The 20,451-nt window shown below is 41.8% G+C and overlaps 1 protein-coding gene across 1 annotated transcript in view; it reads left to right on the forward strand.

Moving 5' to 3' along the window:
* DCX (doublecortin) overlaps positions 1 to 20,451 on the forward strand; it is a 135,473-nt gene that overhangs the window by 101,248 nt on the left and 13,774 nt on the right. The window contains exons 4-5 of the mRNA XM_049871431.1: positions 9,203 to 9,305; positions 11,513 to 11,650. Coding sequence (XP_049727388.1) covers positions 9,203 to 9,305; positions 11,513 to 11,650 — 241 coding nt within the window. The remainder of the gene's footprint in view (positions 1 to 9,202; positions 9,306 to 11,512; positions 11,651 to 20,451) is intronic.

Consider the following 20,451-nt stretch of genomic DNA (forward strand, 5'->3'; position numbering starts at 1 on the left):
ATGGCCGAGCTTCAGGGGGATCCTTAAACCCCCTAAATTATATGGAAAAGTAGCTATATATGTGTGCATACACATTGTTTTTCTGGGGAGAAAATCCATAACTTTCATCAAATTCTCAAAAGGGCTTGTGGGTGACATACAAAAGACAGAACTTAAAAGGCTCTAGACCAACAACTTCACCTTACAGCAGAGGAAACTGAGGCCCAGAAAGAAAGTAACTTATCCAAGATTCCACAGTGAAGTCAGCGGCAGGGTTTAACCTAGAATCTAGGTAAACTTTCATTCTTTTTTTTTAACATACCTTTCCTTCCCCTACTGAGTTCCAAAGTCATACCTCCTTCGTGCTTTGTGCATAGTAGACACCAGATAACCGTGAAATGCAATCAATAACTGCAAAGGGACCTACAAGCATACTCTCTTATGTTAAATGACCCTACTAAACAGAACCTGGAGTTGTGTGTGGCCCATGGCCAGCCTTAGAGCTTAGTGGTGCCAAGGAATCAAGCAGGGTTTTTCCACACCAGTTCTCTCTGATGAATGGAGTTCTGTCTCGTCCCTGTTTCTCTGAGCCAACTTGTCCCCAGGGCCCCGTGGAGGGGCAGGTGTCGGTCCTGGGCATGGACTCAGGAGCTCAACCCCAGCGCCTCTGCAGCTGTTCTGATCCTGAGAGGCCTCCAGTGGGAACAGACACAGAGACTCTTGGAAATGGCAAAGAAAGGCTAAGGAAAAAACACCCCTGAGTATTGAGGGGTTGCCAGCCTTCCAGGGGAGCTGGCACTGCCTAGTTGGGGTTATTAAATCACAATGAGCTCCTGGTAAATTGGAAGAAAGTCTTATTCCTTCCTATCTCCCCTCCTGGGCCCCTCTTTCCCAGACCACTGGTATTTTCATGATACCCAGAGTCCCCTACTTTATTTCCTCCATGTTTAGGAAATAAGTGCCTTTGCTGGATACCTTAGGCACCAAGTATGTCAGAGTGAAATATGCACTGTCTTAAGTTTTAGTATCAGCTCTGTCACTAACTTGCAATATAACCTTGTACAAATTGCCTAACGTTGATGGGCCTTTATGCTTCATTTGTAAAAAATGGGACTAATGAACCAAATGAGGTAGTGGAGGTGAGAGCACTTGCCAAAGTATAAAACGACAAAAGCTACATGGAGTCATCATGGCCTTTCATCATTCAATGATAAATTTTTTAAAGGTTGAGAATGACCTGGAGGACCAAATCCTCAACTGAGATCTGATAACCTAGATTTCAGACTAGCTGAGTTTTCTCAGGAGAAATTCCAGAATAGAGTGAGAAGGAGGGTCACCACTGGCTGTGAGGCTAAGAAGAGCTGTGAACAAATCAGTTGACAGAGACATGATCTATTCCTGCAGTTTCTCATCCTAATTCTGAGGACCAGTCATTCTTCACCAGGCAAGAATGGAGAGAGACCCAATCAGATGTAGTACAGGAGGATCGGAGAAAGTCAACCTCTATATGACTTGCACTGGCTGCAGGGGGTTGGGAATTCTCAGAGGATGGCAAGATAGTGGGAAGAGAATATCAATCCCTCCCTCCACAAACATCCACACTGTTTCCTAAGGTCCTGGGATGGGTCACATACTTAGATGGGTCACTAGGTACCACGAGGCATGACAAAGGAAATTAGAGACATGATCAGTGTTCTTAAGAAAAGGATGCTTTGATGAGTGAAAGAGTGAAAAAGGACCAAACCCCTCAGGGTAAGTGAGGCACTTAAACAAATGGTCTTAGTGGGGGATGGTGTTGGTGCTGTGTTGTTTTTAGGCAAATTAATTAGAAAACAAATAGATCTAGAATTTAGTAAACAAGTCAATCTTGTCTTTTATGACTTTCTCCTCTACATGCTGCAGAGGACAGTGATCTCTAGTGGTCTAGAGATAACCTTATTATACTTCAATATCCTTAATTGTGGAACCCCTGGTGGCATAGTGGTTAAGAACTTGGATACTAACCAAAAGGCTAGCAGTTCAAATCCACCAGATGCTCCTTGGAAACCCTATGGGGCAGTTCTACTCTGTCCTTTAGGGTCACTATGAGTCAGAATTGACTCAACGGAAATGGTTTTATTTATCCTTAATTATAGGGAGCCCTGGTGGCACGGTGGTTAAGAGCTCGGCTGCTAGCCAAAAGGTCAGCAGTTCAAATCCACCAGCGGCTCCATGGAAAACCTATGGGGCAGTTCTACTCTCTCCCATAGGGTCACTAAGAGTAGGAATCAACTCAAAAGCAATGAGTTTTTGGTACCCTTAATTATGAAAATAAGATTTAATTATGGTTTTCAGGCTCTTCTTACTCTTGCTATTATTTTTTAAATATGTGACTTTTTACATTTGAACTTAGTGGGGTGCAGTGGTAAACCAGACAGATGAGGGCTCTGCTCTCATGTGGCCTAGATTCTCATGGTGAAGGTGGGCAGTGCTACTTTAGATTGGTTGGTAAGGAAGACCTCTCTGAATAGGTTAAACGTGACCTCAGTTTCTGTAATATGACAGACTATTCTAAAAACCCTTTCTACTTCCAAATAACTAAATCTTGGATAAATTGCAACAAACATTTTTTTAATGCATTGCCAAGCTTGCAGAAAAGAAGAGAGAGTGGGAAAGAACCAGGAGTTGACCAGAGCAGTAGGCAATATATAAAAGCTTGGCTGCCCTGAAGGCAAAACCCCAAATATTGAGAGGTCTGGAAGAAGGTAATCCAGCAAAGGAGCTTAAGTGAAGTAGTAGGAAATCCAGGCAAGTATGGTATCCTAGAAGCCAAGAGGAGAAAGCATTTAAGGAGGAGGGTTTGCTCAACTTATGTCAAATGTTACTGAGTGGTTGAGTAAGTTGAGGCCAGAGAAGCAAGTAACCATTGGATTTGACAACATGGAAGTCACTATTGCCTTGATAAGAGCAGTCTTGGTAGAGTTCTGTAGATGGAAGACAGACTAGATTTGGTTAAGGAGAGAATTGAGGTGTAGAAGAGAACATAAGATATTGTAAATGTGGAAGTGCTTTGAAAACAGTAAAAGTATTATGCAAATGCAAGTGGCATTGTTATTATTTCAGCAGAGATTTTAGAGCATTGAATAAACAGAGATATCTGTGCCAAAAGAGAGGCACTGCAGAACCAAGGAGCTGCTTGCCCAGGCAAAAATATTTGCGTTAGAAAGCCACCAGTAAAACTTCACAATAACCCCAGGAAAACAAGTTTGATAAGAAAGTTGGGGTCTCAGAAACATTGCCACAGCTCACCAATCCAACTTGTACCAACCTCTGACTGGAACTGGTCCAGGGTTGGCAGACAGGAAATGTTCCAGAATGAAAGTAGCAGTAAATTTTAGAAAAAGCCTCGTCCGTAATGTTTACTGACTCTTTCATTAACTCATTTTGTGAAGGTTGCCAGCCACTCTCTATGAGCAGTGCGAACTCTAGGCAAGACTGGGAAATCAGTGTGGTTTGTCTTCCTTGCCACAGGGCTCCCTCTTCTTCACCATTCGGGCGGCTCCTTTCCCCGTAGACGTTCTCTGCCCTTCTCTTCACCCTGAATTCTGCCAGTAGGCAATATTTGTTTTGTCTGTGCAGAAGGCTGGCAGATGGGTCTGGGAAATTATGTTGTACATACTGGGGATCAGAATCTCTTTGACTAAAGCAGACAAGATACAGCTCTTTATTCCAGGACTCTTAAGTAAAAGGCACATTCCTGCATCTCTGCGTTTGCTTATGCTCTTACTGCACCTGGAGTGCCTTTACTCTTATCTCCATCAACCTGTGTCCCATCCATCCTTAAAGACTAAGATTTTGTGTCATTTCTGTGAAGCCTTCCCCAGTTCTCACTGTTAAAATTGTTTTGTTTGTCCTGCTGTTGTTCCCCTTGCTCTTTGTGCCTCTACAATGATATTAAAAACAATCTGGCTGGTATTCCAATTATTTGTGTAGTTCTTACTTGCTTATTACATTGTCAACTCTTTGAAGGCAGGGGCCTTTTTTTTAAATATATTTTTGTATCTCCCACATAGTTCCTTTTCCAAAGTAAGTAATTAATGAATGAACATTAGTGGAATTGAACTTTCAATGAAAATATTTTGGATTTTAAAGGGGAATCTCATAGATAGACAAGCACAACCTTGCTTCCCAAGATAATTTTTCTTTCTGAACAATTGGTTGGTGAAATGTATACTCTACCAGCAACAGGCACATCCAAGAACTAGTTGCCAGCATCTGTAATATGTAGATAGGGAATCTAATCAAGTTAAAAATCAAGTCATGTCCCCAGGCTTTCTGTTTGTCCAAGACAGGAATCATTCCCAAAGCCAACTCTTCAGACAGGGATTGGACTGGACAATGGGATAGAAAACGATACTGGTGAAGAGTGAGTTTCTTGGATCAAGTAGACACACGAGACCATGTTGGTATCTCCTGTCTGAAAGGGGAGATGGGAGGGTGGAGGGGGTCAGAAGCTGGCCAAATGGACATGAAAAGAGAGAATGGAGGGAAGGAGTATGCTGTCTCATTAGGGAGAGAGCAATTAGGAGTATATAGAAAAGTGTGTATAAATTTTTGTATGAGAGACTGACTTGATTTGTATACTTTCACTTAAGGCACAATAAAAATTAAAAAAAAAATCAAGTCATAGAGTGAATTTTCCATTTGCAGCCAATAGACTCAAACTTTTCCCACACCATGGTATGTTGTCTTCATTTCCCCATTGGTTCTTTGACATTTAAGCCACTGGACCAGCCATATAATCTACTGTTCACATTACTGCATGTCCAAGCTGGCCACCCTTCCCCCAACACCTGCTGTTAAAAAAAAGGAAGAACATTGGGTTAATGTTAATGGGAGTTGACTTTATTGATTGTATGTTGGCAGTTCATTAATTACAAAGACAAGGTGTCATGCTTTTGTGTTCTCTTCTCTGACTTAAATACCCAAGTGTGACTTGTGCTGAAGCTGATGTCAGTAAGACCCTTGATCTCTGATGATGCTGTAAGTGGTATCATAATGACAATTGTTGTTACCACTTCTGTTGCTATCTAATGATGGACATTTTATCTCAAAAAAAAAACTAATTTACAAAACCATGGACTTTGTGTTGCATTTAGGACAGAGTAGAACTGCCACATAGGGTTTCCAAGGACCACCTGGTGGATTCGAACTGCTAACCTTTTGGTTAGCAGTCATTACCTCTTAACCACTACCCCACCAGGATTTCTTTGTGTTGCATTACCTCCATGGAAATTTAAAAAGCAGGTGTAAGTAGGTGTGAGTTTCACCTGAGAATTATTTCTTACACTCTATTCTTCTCCTCCTTCTTCACTTCCTTGTCCCTTTTCTTTTCCTTCTTCCTCTTCTTTTTCTTCCTTCTTCTCCTACTCCTTTTCTTTTTCCTTCCCCTTCCCACCTTAGTTGCCAGTTACAGTAGTGAATAGAAGTTTTCTTGTCCATAGATTAAAGATATGATCCGTAAATAAGCTTTCTTTTTTCAATCCAGTAAAATGATTAAGTGCGGCTAATCACGTATGGGGCACTGATCAGAACAAATGGGGACTCTCCTCTCTAGGCTATATACAACCTTTTGAAGTTAGGGGTTTAGGAAGACATGTTTTCTCAGGCAATTGAATTAAAGTGCCCTGAATTGAAGCAGGACACCTCAGTGTTAGTCCCAACTTTCCATAAGCCAGTAGTATATCCTTGGGTCACTTAGACTCTTTGTGTCTTGGATTCCGCATATGTAAGATGGAGATCATTCTATTTTTTCCAACCCTGTAACACAGAAGGGGCCTGCTATGTCTCAATATCCAAGGCATTTGAGAAAGCTGGGTATCTACATGCACAATGTGAATGTATCCACATTTGGGAGCCAGTAAAATATTGGGCAAGATCACGCAAGAAGCCTGATGCTGAACAACTAGATTGCATAATGAATGTGTTTGAATCCAGCCACACCATTGCGAGTTTGTCAGAAGCATAGGTAGCTTTACCTTCCTTAGAAGTTCCCCCAAAGGAGTGGTTGATTATTCGAAGGCTTTTCCTAAAGCCTCGGTAGGGGTGGAGAGGCCTGAGGTTGAAGGAGGGTGGGTCATTGCAACAGCAGCCCTCAGAGCAATCTGTGAAGGCTTTATCGTTCTACAATAGAGTATCATGGCATATGACTTCGATGGCTGCTTTTAAGCTTTTGGTTTTTCTTCTTGGGAAGAAATTTCCACAAATACCTCCAAAATGAATGCTCTGATGCCGTTTGTGGGGAAGGTTGCTGTTTGAAGTCTTCACAAATTTTTTTATGGCTATTAGTTGATTTAGGTTTTTGGAAACCCTGGTGGCATAGTGGTTAAGAGCTATGGCTGCTAAACAAAGGGTCAGCAGTTCGAATCCACCAGAAGCTCCTTGGAAACTCTATGGGGCAGTTCTACTCTGTCCTATAGGCTCGCTATGAGTCAGAATCGGCTCAATGGCAGTGGGTTTTATTTCTTTTTCAGTGAATTTGATTATTTAGGTTTTCCGTGAAAAACATCCTTTTCATCTGAGTTTTAAAATTAATAAGCATAAAAAAAGCATAGTTGGGTAAAAAATAATTTCTCAATTCACAGTCAATTCTCCTTTCTTATTCCTCAATTTGTGTATTTGTGTTACCTTACAAACCTCTAAATGCTAATCTCTGTTGTTGGCCGTGATTTTTTCTCTCTCATTCCTATTTTTCTGCCTTTGTACATCCTTGCAAAGCCTCTGATGTTTCTCCTTATCACCTTTGCATGCAGTTGAGGCAGAAACAGCCTGGCTAAATCCTCACTATGTGATTAGCCCTCTACCAGGAACCATGAGGAGATATCCCAAAAAACCCAAACCTACTGCCGTTGAGTCGATTCTGACTCATAGTGACCCTACAGAACAGAGTAAAATTGCCCCTATAGGGTTTCTAAGGCTGTAAATCTTTATGGAAGCAGACTGCCACATTTTTCTCCCAGGGAGCTGCTAGTGGTTTGAACTACCAACACTTTGGTTAGCAGTCGAGCGCTTTAACCACTGTACCACCAGGGCTCCTTGGAAGAGATATAGAGGGAGGGGTATACTTGGCCTTTACAGTCAGGAAACCTGTGCTCTAATGGGAAGGACTAGGTGAATACACACGAAAATATAGGTAAGTCTTGAAACAAGGCTGTTTTGGAAGTATGCCAAATCCTAGAGACCACTAGCAGAGGGTTGCCCAATGGTGAGACTTCCTTCACTCATGACCCAAACTAAAGGCAGCCAGCCAGCCAGGGTCAGGTTTCAGTCTTGAACAAGAGGGTATAGCTGAGATCTTCAGGGTCAAGGAAGTGGCAGGAGTCGCTCAATTCGGACGTCTAGCGATGTATCAAAGTTAGTGGCTCCAGATTTTATTGAGCCAAGCAAGGCCCAAGGTGTAGTTGGGAGCCTACAGTAGGGCTCAAAGCCATGTAACTTCTGCCACTGGGTCTGCTACCAGCACAATATTCAGGATGCTTATGGAACTAACAGTGCCAGCCAGTGTCTGGGATGCTTGGATGTGGTAATCAGCAGCTCACATGGATCCGAGCACTCACTCAAATTGAAATGCTCTGTTTCGATGTCTTTCACCCTATCAGACTGTGAGCTCCATACATTCATGGTTAAAAGCACAGGGTTTGGAGTCAGATAGATCTAAGTTTGTTTGGCTTCACCACTTTCCACCTGCATAATTTACTTAGGTTCTCTGGGCCTCAGTTTTCTTACCTGTAAAATAGGGATGACAGTAATGTCTACTGCTAGGGTTATTTTGAGGGTGAAATGAGATGATGAATGGAAGTACTTAGCAGGGTGCCTGTCCCAGAGAAAGCATTCATTAGTGGTAGCTATGATTGTCATTACATGTTTGAGAATAAATGAGTGAGGGACAAGTGTGCTGAAGAATAGCGTTGGCCTATTTGATGAGCTCAAGACCCAGGGTTGGGAAGAAGCTTAGTGGGAACGACCCTGGATGTCCTCCAAGTCTCCCTCCCTTCTTTTAGCATCTCTTGGATGATTGGAAGGCTGAGACAATGGGGATACTCTTTAAGCATTTCTTCCTTTGTGTAAGGCTTGCAATCATCTTGGCTGGGGGAACTGGGATTGAATAGACCCTGGGTGGGGGGGGATGATGTTATTAATATAAACATTTTTCATATGTAACATATTGCTCTCTGCACCCAGCCAGCTGTTGTTAGTTTGTGAGCACTCTGCCTTTGGAAAGCCATTGCTGGCAGCTTCAATGGGAAGCTTAGAACAATTAGAGACTTTGAACACTTTCAAGCTAAGGATTGGGATAAGCATGTTTTGATTCTGGTTTCTCCTGGGGTTTCCCTGATGTGCTGGACTAATTATCAGAAGTAATTATGAAAGCCGAGAAGTAGGGAGACTGCAGGGAGCAGCATACTTTCCCAAGGACCCTGGTTTCTTTGTCCAGAAAAGGGATTGGGAAGATTGTCTTTCTATTGTGAAGAAGCAGCAATGTGTAGGGCATTAGAGAGCAGGAAATATTCTGGGAACATGGCTTTAACAGTAGAGCCTCAACCCTATTAGGCCCATTGCTCTTGATGACATTTGAGGTGGTCAGCACAGTTTCCCCTTCCTAGGTCCTCAGGGAGGAACAGTTTTCTGGGCCACTACCAGATTCTTAGCCCTTTTTTAGCACAAATATAATTTTTGTGTGTCCAAAAGGAGCAGTTGAGAACTGATATCCTTCTTTCAGAACTCATGCAGAAAAAGAGAAGACCTTCTCTTGGGGTAATCCATAGCGTCTATTAACCATAGGCTGTAGAAGGTCTTTCTCATCAGCCTCAGCCTAGACCTCTGGTCCCAGAGTTAGGCCAGGAGCACCCTGTCTTTGAGGCTCTAAAAAAGGGTGATATTTATGGGGCTATCCCTCTGCTGACTTTTTTTCAGAGGGGACGTTCCATTTGGAGATGGTGTCAATCTTAATGCAATGGAAACAAGACTACTACATATGCAACACTGAAAGACAATGACAGTATATAACCCTTCACTAGGGGCCATGGTGCAGACTGAGTGTGGTAGGTATTTTGAGAAAAAGGAGATCCCTGGGTGCTGGCGATGATGGCCCACAACTGAAGTTTTGCTCTCCTGTGAACATGGTATTAGCTTCATTATCACAAGACCATCGAATACCAATCCAATGTTTCTGCTTTCTCCACAGGTTACCTGTCTCCATGATTTCTTTGGTGATGACGATGTGTTTATTGCCTGTGGTCCTGAAAAATTTCGCTATGCTCAGGATGACTTTTCTCTGGATGAAAATGGTAAGGACCACCACTGGATTTTATTGCTCCATTGTCCCCCCTAGCCCATCCCTTAGGATTCCTGTGGATTCATATGGCCTGGAGAACATCCATGCACAGTCCCTTAAGGGCAAATTTCATTAGACTTTCTCTTGTACATTTGGTTACATGGGTCACTAAGCGAAAGGTTGACTGGATGTCCCAGATGCCCAGCCTCCAAACTCAATAAAACTCACCATCTGCCCCAATAGTGGCCATATTTCTTGAGCCACATAACATGTCACATGGATTGACAGGCCCAATAAGACCACGGGAAGGAACATATGGAAACAAAACCGTATAGATATTGTACTTATACTTTTTTCTACTCAATGCGCTCCAGCTATTAGGCACATGTTGATAGTTCCATTTTAGAAGATTTTCCACTTGTATTCTTAGTATCAACATTTTCCTTTTTCCCACCTTTGGGTTTGCTGTTTCATTTCAGCCTGCTCTGTGATTCAGGATTCCAGAGGACTGTTAATCTCAGGAAGGAGAGTATATCTGCCCATCTCCCTTTGCTTGAGCCCAAACTCTGGATGTATAAGTTAACGGTGAATTCCCTCACACAGCAACAGGGTCTGGATGTGATCCTCACGGAAAGACACATTCAATACATGTTTCCTGCTTAGGAAGAGTACAGTATGAGAAAAACAAAGGGAATTCTACTAAAAAAGACTTTACAAACAACTCAAATGACCAACACCCTGAAAGAGGTGACATTTTTGCTGTGTCACCTTTAAGAAGGGAAAATGACCATAAAATAGCTAAATAAGTCCTAGGCAATGTCCAATTTCCTACAACATCTACATCTCTAGATCTGAACAGTGGTCACTAAAGTGCTGCATGATCCTTAGTCAACCAAAACAAGGGGTGAGACAAATGAAAAAGAACTTTCTGATTAACTCAGTTTTCCATAAAATTCAATTTACCAGAACAAATCTTCTAATCTTTCTGGGTAATTGACATTGCAATGTACCTTTAAGTAGGAGGCAATAAGGAAGTGTCCAAAGAGAAGACTACCCTCTACCTAGCTTTTTTTGTTCCACTTTGAGCATCATAGCACAAAGCTGAGAAAACTGTAATAGCAAAACCACAAGATTAAGACTCAGGAGACCTGGATTCTAGCCCTTGTTCTGCTACTTTCTTGCTGTGTAGCCCCAAGCAAGAGGTTTAAGCTCTCTGTAGCCTCATCGGCAAAATGGGCATAATACTTCTCCTAATAAATTATCATTATCAGTGCTTAGGTCCCTGGGTGGTGCAAACCGTTAACACACTAGGCTGCTAACTGAAAGGTTGGAGGTTCAAGTCCACCCAGAGGTGCCTTGGAAGAAAGTCCTGGCGATCTACTTCCAAAACATCAGCCATTGACAATCCTATGGAGCACAGTTCTACTCTGTAACACATGAGGTTGCCATGAGTCAGAATCACCTCAACAGTAACTGGTATCAGTGCCCAGATTTATCATAACAGAATGCTGAGTGGCCTGTATAGAAAGAGTGCTCCAAGTGTGTCAGACTGGGGCTCGCACAGGTAGCAGGAACATTTGGAAGATTCACCTACACACCGCCAAGCTTTCTATAAATTCTGAGTATCAGATTCAATGCTGGCCTATTTATTCATTAAACTAGCATGTGGGATTATGATAACGTTCACTGAAAACTGAAAAGAACTGTATAACTGCAAGGTGGTGGTTCTGGTAATGCTCATATTACATAAAATGGCATGATATCCATAAAGTGCCAATTATAATGCATGGCAATAAGACAATAAATGGTAACTCCCTGCCCTTCTTTTAAATTACTCATAGATGTTTCATCTGCGTAGCTGCAACATTTGAGCTGTCAATCTCTTCTCCAAGGAAATTATTTAAACATGTCAACAGGTGCTATCCTGATACATGATTAGATTATATACACAAATGATTGAGTTGACTATTGAATTCCTGACTTGACTTGCTTTTGAACTCTTCCCCTTATTTCCATAATCTTTTTTATGGATTTAAACACCTGGCTTAGACCAGGTAACTTTTGAAAATCTTTCTTGAGCACCTCTCCCCAGAGCCATCATTCCTTCAATGAGGACCACCTAGGCCACATAGGTGCTTTGGCCTATGGTGGTTATTCCAATTTCCAGAGGCCTCAGTTCTCCCCTGGCTCTGCTAAGCTGTGTATGTGCTTTCCCCTCAGAGTGCCGAGTCATGAAGGGAAATCCATCAGCCACAGCTGGCCCAAAGGCATCCCCAACGCCTCAGAAGAGTTCAGCTAAGAGCCCTGGCCCTATGCGCCGGAGCAAGTCTCCAGCTGACTCAGGTAACGACCAAGACGGTGAGTGCCCTTCTCCTAACTGTGCACGCTGACTTCATTTATGGAAACAGACACCCTCTGCATGCAGAGGAATGAGTTCCTCATGAACACCACTGTGTCTCCATGATACCAATTCCCTCAATTCAGAGAACAAAACAGGCAAATTTTGTATGGAGTCATGGAGACACAGCCACAGTCCTTATTCTGTTAAAATGGATGCAGACCAGAAATTTGGTCTATTTGCCATGGTTTCTGTAATGCTTGTTGTCATCATTGTCATCATCTTCAACATTGTCCAGCAAAAAATATATTCAATGAATAATCAAGTCAGATATAAATTGGAAATTAAAAAAACAGAGTCAAAAAGAAGAACGTCAAAAGTGCCACCCAAAAGTGTCAACATAGTTGATGCACTTGAGCTTCAAATTTGACTCTGGATTTCCTCGAAGGCAAAACAAAAAGGAGAACAGGAGAAATCACATCATTTACACAATGAGAAAAGAAAACATAGAGCAGGTTCTGAAAGGAATCAAAGAGATTTGTCATATAGGATTTTATTTAGTGAGTAGTGAGTTATCTCAAATCATATTACTCAAAGTGTGGCCTGTGGGCCACTGCCAACCCATAAACTATTTGTTTTCAGTCTGTGATGAGATTAGGAGCTTGTTCTAAATGTGAATCAACTATGCCACTGAGCAAACTAGTTCAGCTGACTTTTCCTTTTCATAGCAAAATTTTCTTGGTGTAGGAGGCAGTATGTTGATTTACATTCTGACACAAGCTCCTAATCTTGACTTGAATCTGCAGTTTGAGCGACACTGACCTAAAAGGCAATGTTTTTCATGTGTGTATAGCAAATGTTGTTACAAATAAAAGCCACAGAAGTCCAAGTTCAAATGCTTAGTAGACGCATACACAGACAACTTGAGTTCTTTACACTAAGGAAATGATGTGGTCCCGAAGACTTGCACATTTGTCTTCCCAAGGCTCAGGCTTCATCATGAAATTCATCTAACCTGAGAGCCTTGGAGAGAGAGCAGAAGGGCCTTTTATCTTTCCTTCAGTTCCAGGCAGCTTGAATAGCCTAAGCTTTCTGTTGGCTTTGAAATTCCTGTTTCCTAGAAAAAGAGCCTGTCTGGCCTGCCTTACACTGCCAGGAGAACGCATGTCACCAACCATCTCTTTATTCTCAGGCAGAGGGAATTAAAGTGTGAAAAGACAGCCCAGACTTTTCATACTTCCATGTCTTTGCACGCTCTGCCCTCCCTACCCCAGCCTGGAATGCAAGCCCCCTATCCCACCACTCTTTTTTGCTTGAAAACTCCAGTTCATCCTTTAAGATCTCACATAGAGATACTTGTTCCATTCTCTGCAATACCATAGCATGCTATTCGCATTTCTGGGATAACATTCATCACACTGTGTTGTAAAGTATATGTTTACCTGTCTACCGACCCATCTAAATTATGAGCCCTTCAAGGGCTCGGAATCTTTGTATCCTCAGTGCTGAGCAAAGTACCTGGGACCTAGTAGATGTTCAATTAATGTTTATGGATGAATAGATGCATAAAAGCACCTACTTCACTTAGCATGGTGCTAGAGACCCAGTGAGCATTTAGGTAATGTTTGTTGAAGGAATAAAAATATATGTGCTTTGCTGACATTTTGGTCAAGTACGCAGAGTAGCAAATGAATCTAAGCAAATTCCTATTGCTGAAATGACAAATACCTAGGTTTTAACACTTGGATTGAGAATGAAATTGTTTGGCCAGTTCCTCAACAGGGCCTTGCCAAACAAATTCATAATGTCCAGCAACAGTTTCTTAGCTAATTATTTTTCAGAAATATCACTGGCCATTTCTGAGACTTCTCACCTATATTAATTTTCTTTTACTGTGAAATGATTTATCCCAAAACTTAGTGGTTTAAAACAACAAACATATATTATCTCACAGTTTCTGTGGTCCAGGAATTCTGGAACAGCTTAATTGGGTGGTTCTGGCTCAGGGTCGTTCATATGGTTGCAGTCAAGATATGGGCAGGGGCTGCATTGATATGAAGACTCCACTGCAGTGATCTGATGGCTCACTCACATGGCCATTGGCAAGCTCTATCCCCAGAGCAAGTGATTCAAGAAAGTGACCACGGAATAAGGTGCAGTGCCTTTTAGGACCTAGTCTCTGAAGCTGCACACTGTTAACAACTTCTGCTTTATTCTATTCACTAGAAGCAGTCACTAATTCTAGCTCATAGTCAAAGGGGTGAGTAATTAAGCTCTAACTCTTGAAGGGAAGAGTATCAAAGACTTTGTGGACCTATTTATTTTTATTTTTCTTGTGCTTTAAGTGAAAGTTTACAAATCAGGTCAGTCTCTCATACAAAAACTTATATACACCTTCCTGTATACACTTAGTTGCTCTCCCCCTGATGAGACAGCACACTCCTTCCCTCCACCCTGTATTCCCTGTGTCCACTCAGCCAGCTCCTGCCCCCCTCTGCCTTCTCATCTCCCCTCCATAGAGGAGCTGCCCACATAGTCTCATGTGTCTACTTGAGCCAAGAAGCTCGCTCCTCACCAGTATCATTTTCTATCTTCTAATCCAGTCCAATCCCCGTCGTCTGAAGATGTGGACCTATTTTTAAACCACCACATAACCCATTAGTTAGAAATGCTTAGGTGACAGCTTAAAGCCAATAGATTCTCTTTTCAGACTGTATCCAAGTGGGGTTTACCTGTAATTAAACATAGTTTCGCCATTGTTGTTAGTTGCCATGGAGTTGATTCCAACTCATGGCAACCCCATATGTACAGAGTAGAGCTGCTCCATAGCGTTTTTAAGGCTGTGACCTTTTGGAAGCAGATCACCAGGACTGTGTTCCGAGGTACCTCTGGGTGGGTTTGAACCACCAACCTTTCAGCTAGTAGTTGAACACTTAACCATTTGGGCTACTCACATTATTGATCCCCAGCATGATACCTACAGAATTCTCCTTCTTTTACAAAATACGCACCTCATTGATTCTAAGATATTAGAGACAGCAGAATATAGGACTTAATGAATATTTTTCAAACTGAAAGGATTTATAATAGATCTCAACCCAGACTCAGGCAGGCAATATCTGCTCTTGCTCTTGCTCCTTCACAACTCCCTCTCTTTCACAATATAAACAATATAAACAGAGCAACCAATTTAAGAGAGAAAAGAGAACTTTATTTGATCGGTACCAGGATTACAAGCAGCTCCTCTTCCCTAGCAGCAGACAATCAAAAATGGTATTCTCAGTAGACAGAATTGGAATCTTTATTTTGGATAGTTCATGAACACAAATGAAGTCAAACCCCAGCCTAGACTGCCTTCATGACAATTTCCAGAATGTTTGGGCTCATCTCAGATGATGTGTCTAGAGCCTCCACATGATTTCAGTTATAAAAGGTTGCAGGGGAATCCATGTAATATTAACTTGCCTATTCCATGGCAGTTTGAAGCTCAGTCAAAGTCATCCATTCAGTCAACATTCCCTAGGAGCAAAGCTGGTTTCAGGCAAAATGAAACCTCAGGTAAGGTTTGAGTTTGACATCACCCTTTTCAACTCCTACCTACACCCCTCACTCAGGACCGTTCCAAGCTGGAATGTGAGGGAGATATGAAAGAGGCGATGGAGACATCTCTCTAAGGTCAGCTATTTCACTTCCTAGTTTTGTGACTTAGGGCAAGTTTCTTACCTTCTCTAAGCCTTGGTTTCCTCTTTGGGCAAGATATAATTTACATGTCTATAGATAAGAATAATTTTCCATTGTTATCAGTTACAGCTAATCCCCAGGTTAGGGGTCACGAACATCGGACTTACGGGCCTCTCAATAACTCACTAGTACTTGTCCTTTAATGTTTTGTAAATTTGCCCTCACTTTGAGATGATTGAACCAACCCCTACTCCCAATAAATTCATCACCGTCACCTTCACTTGCTGCATGTGCAGCTTTTAAACCATTGAATAGACTTTGAGCCTTTTTTTGCACTAAAGTAAGGCTAAGTAAGAACCATATGCACTGTCCTGACTTCCATACAAAACCTTAAAGACCTACTCAAGAACGGATCTTGTTCCTAACCCTGGGACTACTTGTATTTATAATTCACAGAGTCATAAAATAGCTCCTACAGAATCAGAGGCCGATAACCAGAAGGATGAGCTATAGACGATGCAGAGTTTTCCATTAGCACAAATTTTTCCTGTATAGACACTTCAGATTTAGGAGGAAAGAATTGTTTCCCAAAATGTCAACATTTTCCTGAGCTGTTAGCAAGGGACATATGCAGGATAATATACATTTAAACAAAGAATAATGACATTGGGTGTTGCTGATATTCCTTGTCCTTTTTAGGACATGGGAGTACCACCCAGTTTTCATCCTGTGTTAGTCTGTCTTAGATCAGGAACTTGTAGATTAGTTCACATAACTTCATTCAACCTGAGTAGCTGAAGGAGCCTTGGTAGTGTAGTAGTTAAGCGTTCAGTTGCCAACCAAAAGTTCAGCAGTTTGAATCCACCAGCTGCTCATTGGAAACCCTATAGGACAGTCCTATAGGGGCACTATGAGTTGAAATCAATTCAAGTAGCTGAAGGTTGTGGAAGATAGACCATTTCCAGGGAATTTTTACTACCTTCCTTTGAAGGCAAGAGAAAGCCAAAACTTTCCTCTTTAGCAGGGACTCAAACCAAATGAAACATTGGCTCAGTTTGGGTTCAGTTAAAGGAATGTTTTGATGTTCTAGTTTATTAGAAAATATATAGGTTTGATTCTGGTTTGAACAAGTTTGCTAGACTTTTATATATATATATATATACACATATATTTGATCCAATTCATAGTTTAGTTAATATCTGGGTTCAGTTTGACTTGAGGTTTAGTAAATTGATGCTAAAATTGATGCTACTTGGTCTGTTATTTGCATCATAATTTGATTCCTTAGTCCTTAAGTTGTCTCTTTCCTCTTCTGCCCCATAAATAAATCAAAACTCCTCTACTTTAATCCTCTCAAATTCAATCTCCACTCCTGCTGATATCAGGCTTGTCCCAAATGGAATGTTTGTTGCTAAGCCCTAAACTCAAGTTAAGGAAGGATTTGATTGTCCATATAATATTGCCATAAAAAAAAAAAACAGTTGCCATTGAGTCGATTCCGACTCATAGCGACCCTATAGGACAGAGTAGAACTGCCCCATAGGGTTTCCAAGGAGCGGATGGTGGATTCGAGCTGCCGACCTTTTGGTTAGCAGCCAAACACTTAACCACTGGACCTTCAGGGCTCTTATATTTCTCCAGGGAATTCATTCTCACTGGCAGAGCTGATGGACTCTTAGAATCCACGTCACATTAGCCGTGTCTTCTCTAAAGCAGGTCAAGGGACGGTGGTAGGCGACTAAAATCGGAGCCCAGAAGACTCCTATGGGATTGAGGAAAGTTCATGCAGTGCCACATTTTGATTAACCCAGGACTTCCCATTTTGATGGGCAAAAGTAATCATGGCTTCAGCAGAACTAAAGGAAGACATTTCCAGTGTCTTGCTCTGTTTCCATTTCAGCCATTAATGTGTTAATTTTTCTCTTTATGTAACTGCCCCCAATTGAATTGAAATTGAATTAAAAGAACAAAGTAACTAGTTGCTGGGAAGGAGTCTTTTCTTCCTCCCCCCCCCCTTTTTGTCTTTCTTTCCTTTTTTTTTTTTAAGGAGTCCCTAAAGAAGCTAATTACCCACCCAGGCAGGGTGAGAGAATTATAATGTGATAATTAATTTGCTACTCTTTAACAGTAAGCCATTGTTGTAGCGAATCAGTGTTCCCCATCCACCTTCCCCCAACCCATGTGCACCTATTCCCGAAAGTTAAACCTTCCCTGTTCCCAAACACCCAAGAAAGAATGGCTTCTCCACTAAAATATACAGCCTTTGAAAGGGGGGTGGGGGTGTTGAGGGATACAAAACAGCAGAGGGTATCCAGGGGAATACTTTCCCAGGGCCCTTCTCTTCTGAACCTAACAAGCTGCTTTGGGTTGCTTAAGTTGGAGGGACCTGGCCATTCTGACCTTCCTGAACAGAACTCTCTAGACCAGCTCTGTCCAATAGGAATATTATGCAAACAAGTGCAAGCCATGCATGTAATTTTAAATTTTCTAGTAGCCACATTCAAAAAGTAAAAACAAATACATAAAATTAATTTTAATAGCATATTTTGTTTAACTCAATTCCTCTAAAATATTACCATTTCAACACATAATCAATATGAGAAATTATCAATGAGATATTTTACATTCTTTGAAATCGGGTTGTATTTTATATTTACAGTCATCTCAGTTCTGACTAACCACACTTCAAGTGCTCAAAAACCGCATATGACTAGTGGCTACTGTATTTTTTTTTACTGTATTAGACAGCACAAGAATACTTTTCTTCTCCAGCTAAGAGAGGTTGAAGATAACAATCCCTTATGTGTATTAAATGCACTGAACTTTGCACAGCAGTTCCAAGTAATCATTTCAGTTGTCCCTCATAATAGCACCATAAATTAGGTTGGAAAAGGATAATTGTCCTTTTTTTTTTTTTAGATTGGGGAAGTTAGATAAAAAGAGGTTCAATATTGTGTGGTTTTCCCAATGTCACGTACTTATTTAGTACCCAAGAGCTAGCTAGCTCTGTTGACTTCCAGGCAGGCATTCTTTGCAGTGTTCCACTAACTTCAGGGAGGGTCCGGGGTCTCCAGTCTCCTGAATCCAAAGATCTGTTTTGCATGAGTCTTACTTCTCTGCTTTCTTCCCTCCACCTCCTCCCCGGCAGGGATGTGGGGAGGCTGGGGGTGGGGTTGGTGTCTGTGTCATTCTCTTTGTTCTGCATTGAGCACAGCCCCATGAATAATTAGGTGCCTTTGTTTCCAGTGCTCTGTCCTAGACGTTCCATCAGCTTCCCTGCTGTCACCACTCCAAGGGGGAAGTGATGCCCTTGGCAGAGCTGTGGGAAGAAAAAAACTTCCCTTACCTCCCCCCGCATTCTGATTCTTTCTAAAACCATAGTTCATATCCAGTATAAGTAGAAGAACTGGCCTATATCTAAGACAACATTCCCGTTGCCATTGGAGAGCCGCTTAGGAAATGGTTGGTGCAAGCAATATAATGGTGGCTACTGAACACTCCAGAGGGCTTGGTATATGATGGTGTTTACCCATCTTCCCACAACAGGAGTCCTATAAGCCTGCCCCAGCCTGAGACTTGTGTCTAAACACTACTGTATCTCCAAAGTTTTGGTGGAGTACCTACTAGTGCTAGGTGCTATGAAGAAAAAGAATGATAAGGCCAAGTCCTTGTCACTAAGAAATTATAATTTATTTGGAGAATCAGTATATATGTGCCACCAGGGCTCCAAAATATGTTTTAGTTTTATTTATTTACAAATATTTATATAGTTCTTACTATGTGCCAGGCAAATGTTCTCATCACTTTGTTTGTATTACTAATTTAAGGTACTATTATCCCCATTTTGCAGATGAAGAAACTGAGGCACAGGAAAGTTAAGTGATCTGCCCAAGATCACAAAACTAGTAATGGTAGAGCTGAGACTTGAACCCAGGTGGTCTGCTTGACTCCAGAGTCCACAATTTTAGCCATTGCACTGTGCTGCTAAATAAGAGTTCATGGTAATGATTTGCTTAAATGCCAAATGAAGGAAAGATACAGGCAGTAATTGCTATTGCAACTACTGGAGTTCGTGGCAGAGAGAGGTCTTTGGGACTTGGGTGTTAAGGGATGGCTTTCTGGAAGAACTGTAACTTGAAGGACGGTTGTATTTGGATTAATAAGGAGATGGACGATTCTGGCAGGAGGAAAAGCATGAAGAAAGGAACAGAGGTGGTGATGAATATAGGATGTCAGAGTAGAGGGAGGAGGCTCATAAATCTACATCTCTAGCCCCGACCTTCCTTCTGGTTGCCTACCAGGCAGTTCTGTTTATATGTGTCAAATACAACGCATCTAAAAATCAAAATCATTTCCTCCTTCCAACTGTCTGACAATAAAATTTTCATCCTCTTCAGGTTCAATGGAGCCCTGGTGCTCAGTGGTTAAGGACTACATCTGCTAACCAAAAGCTGGGCAGTTCGAATCCACCAGCCGTGCCTTGGAAACCTTATGGGGCAGTTCTACTCTGTCCTATAGGGTCGCTATGAGTCAGAATCGACTCGACAGCAACTGGTGTTTTTTTTTTTTGCCAGGTTCAATACCTTGGTGCTATCTTTGACCATTTCCACCACATGCTGTTGTTGTTGAAACTTTGAAACATCTCCCACATTATTAGCACAATAGTCCCTTTCTTTCCCTCATTATCTGATGCCTCGATTACTCCACAAACTCCTAAGTAGTAGTATTTTTGCCCCAAATTTCTGTTCCCTTATCCATCTGGTATGATGCCACCATATTTCTCTTCCTAAAACACCAGTTTCATTATGTCACTCCCCTGCTCCAAAATCTTCAGTGGCTCCACGTTGCGTTCATTGACTCCCATGATAATGCTGAGAGGGTGAAAGCAGAGAAGAGCAAAGGGCCAAGGGCTTTGTTTAACCAAAAAAGAAACCAAACCCGTTGCCGTCGAGTCGATTCTGACTCATAGCGACCCTATAGGACAGAGTAGAACTGCCCCATACAGTTTCTAAGGAGCACCTGGGGCACTTGAACTGCCAACCTTTCAGCTAGCAGCCGAGCTCTTAACCACTACGCCACCAGGTTTTCTGGGCTTTGTTTCCAAAAACCAAAACCAAACCCAGTGCCGTAGAGTCCATTC

Source organism: Elephas maximus, chromosome X (genome assembly GCF_024166365.1).
Source record: "Elephas maximus indicus isolate mEleMax1 chromosome X, mEleMax1 primary haplotype, whole genome shotgun sequence".
NCBI classification, from domain to species: domain Eukaryota; kingdom Metazoa; phylum Chordata; class Mammalia; order Proboscidea; family Elephantidae; genus Elephas; species Elephas maximus.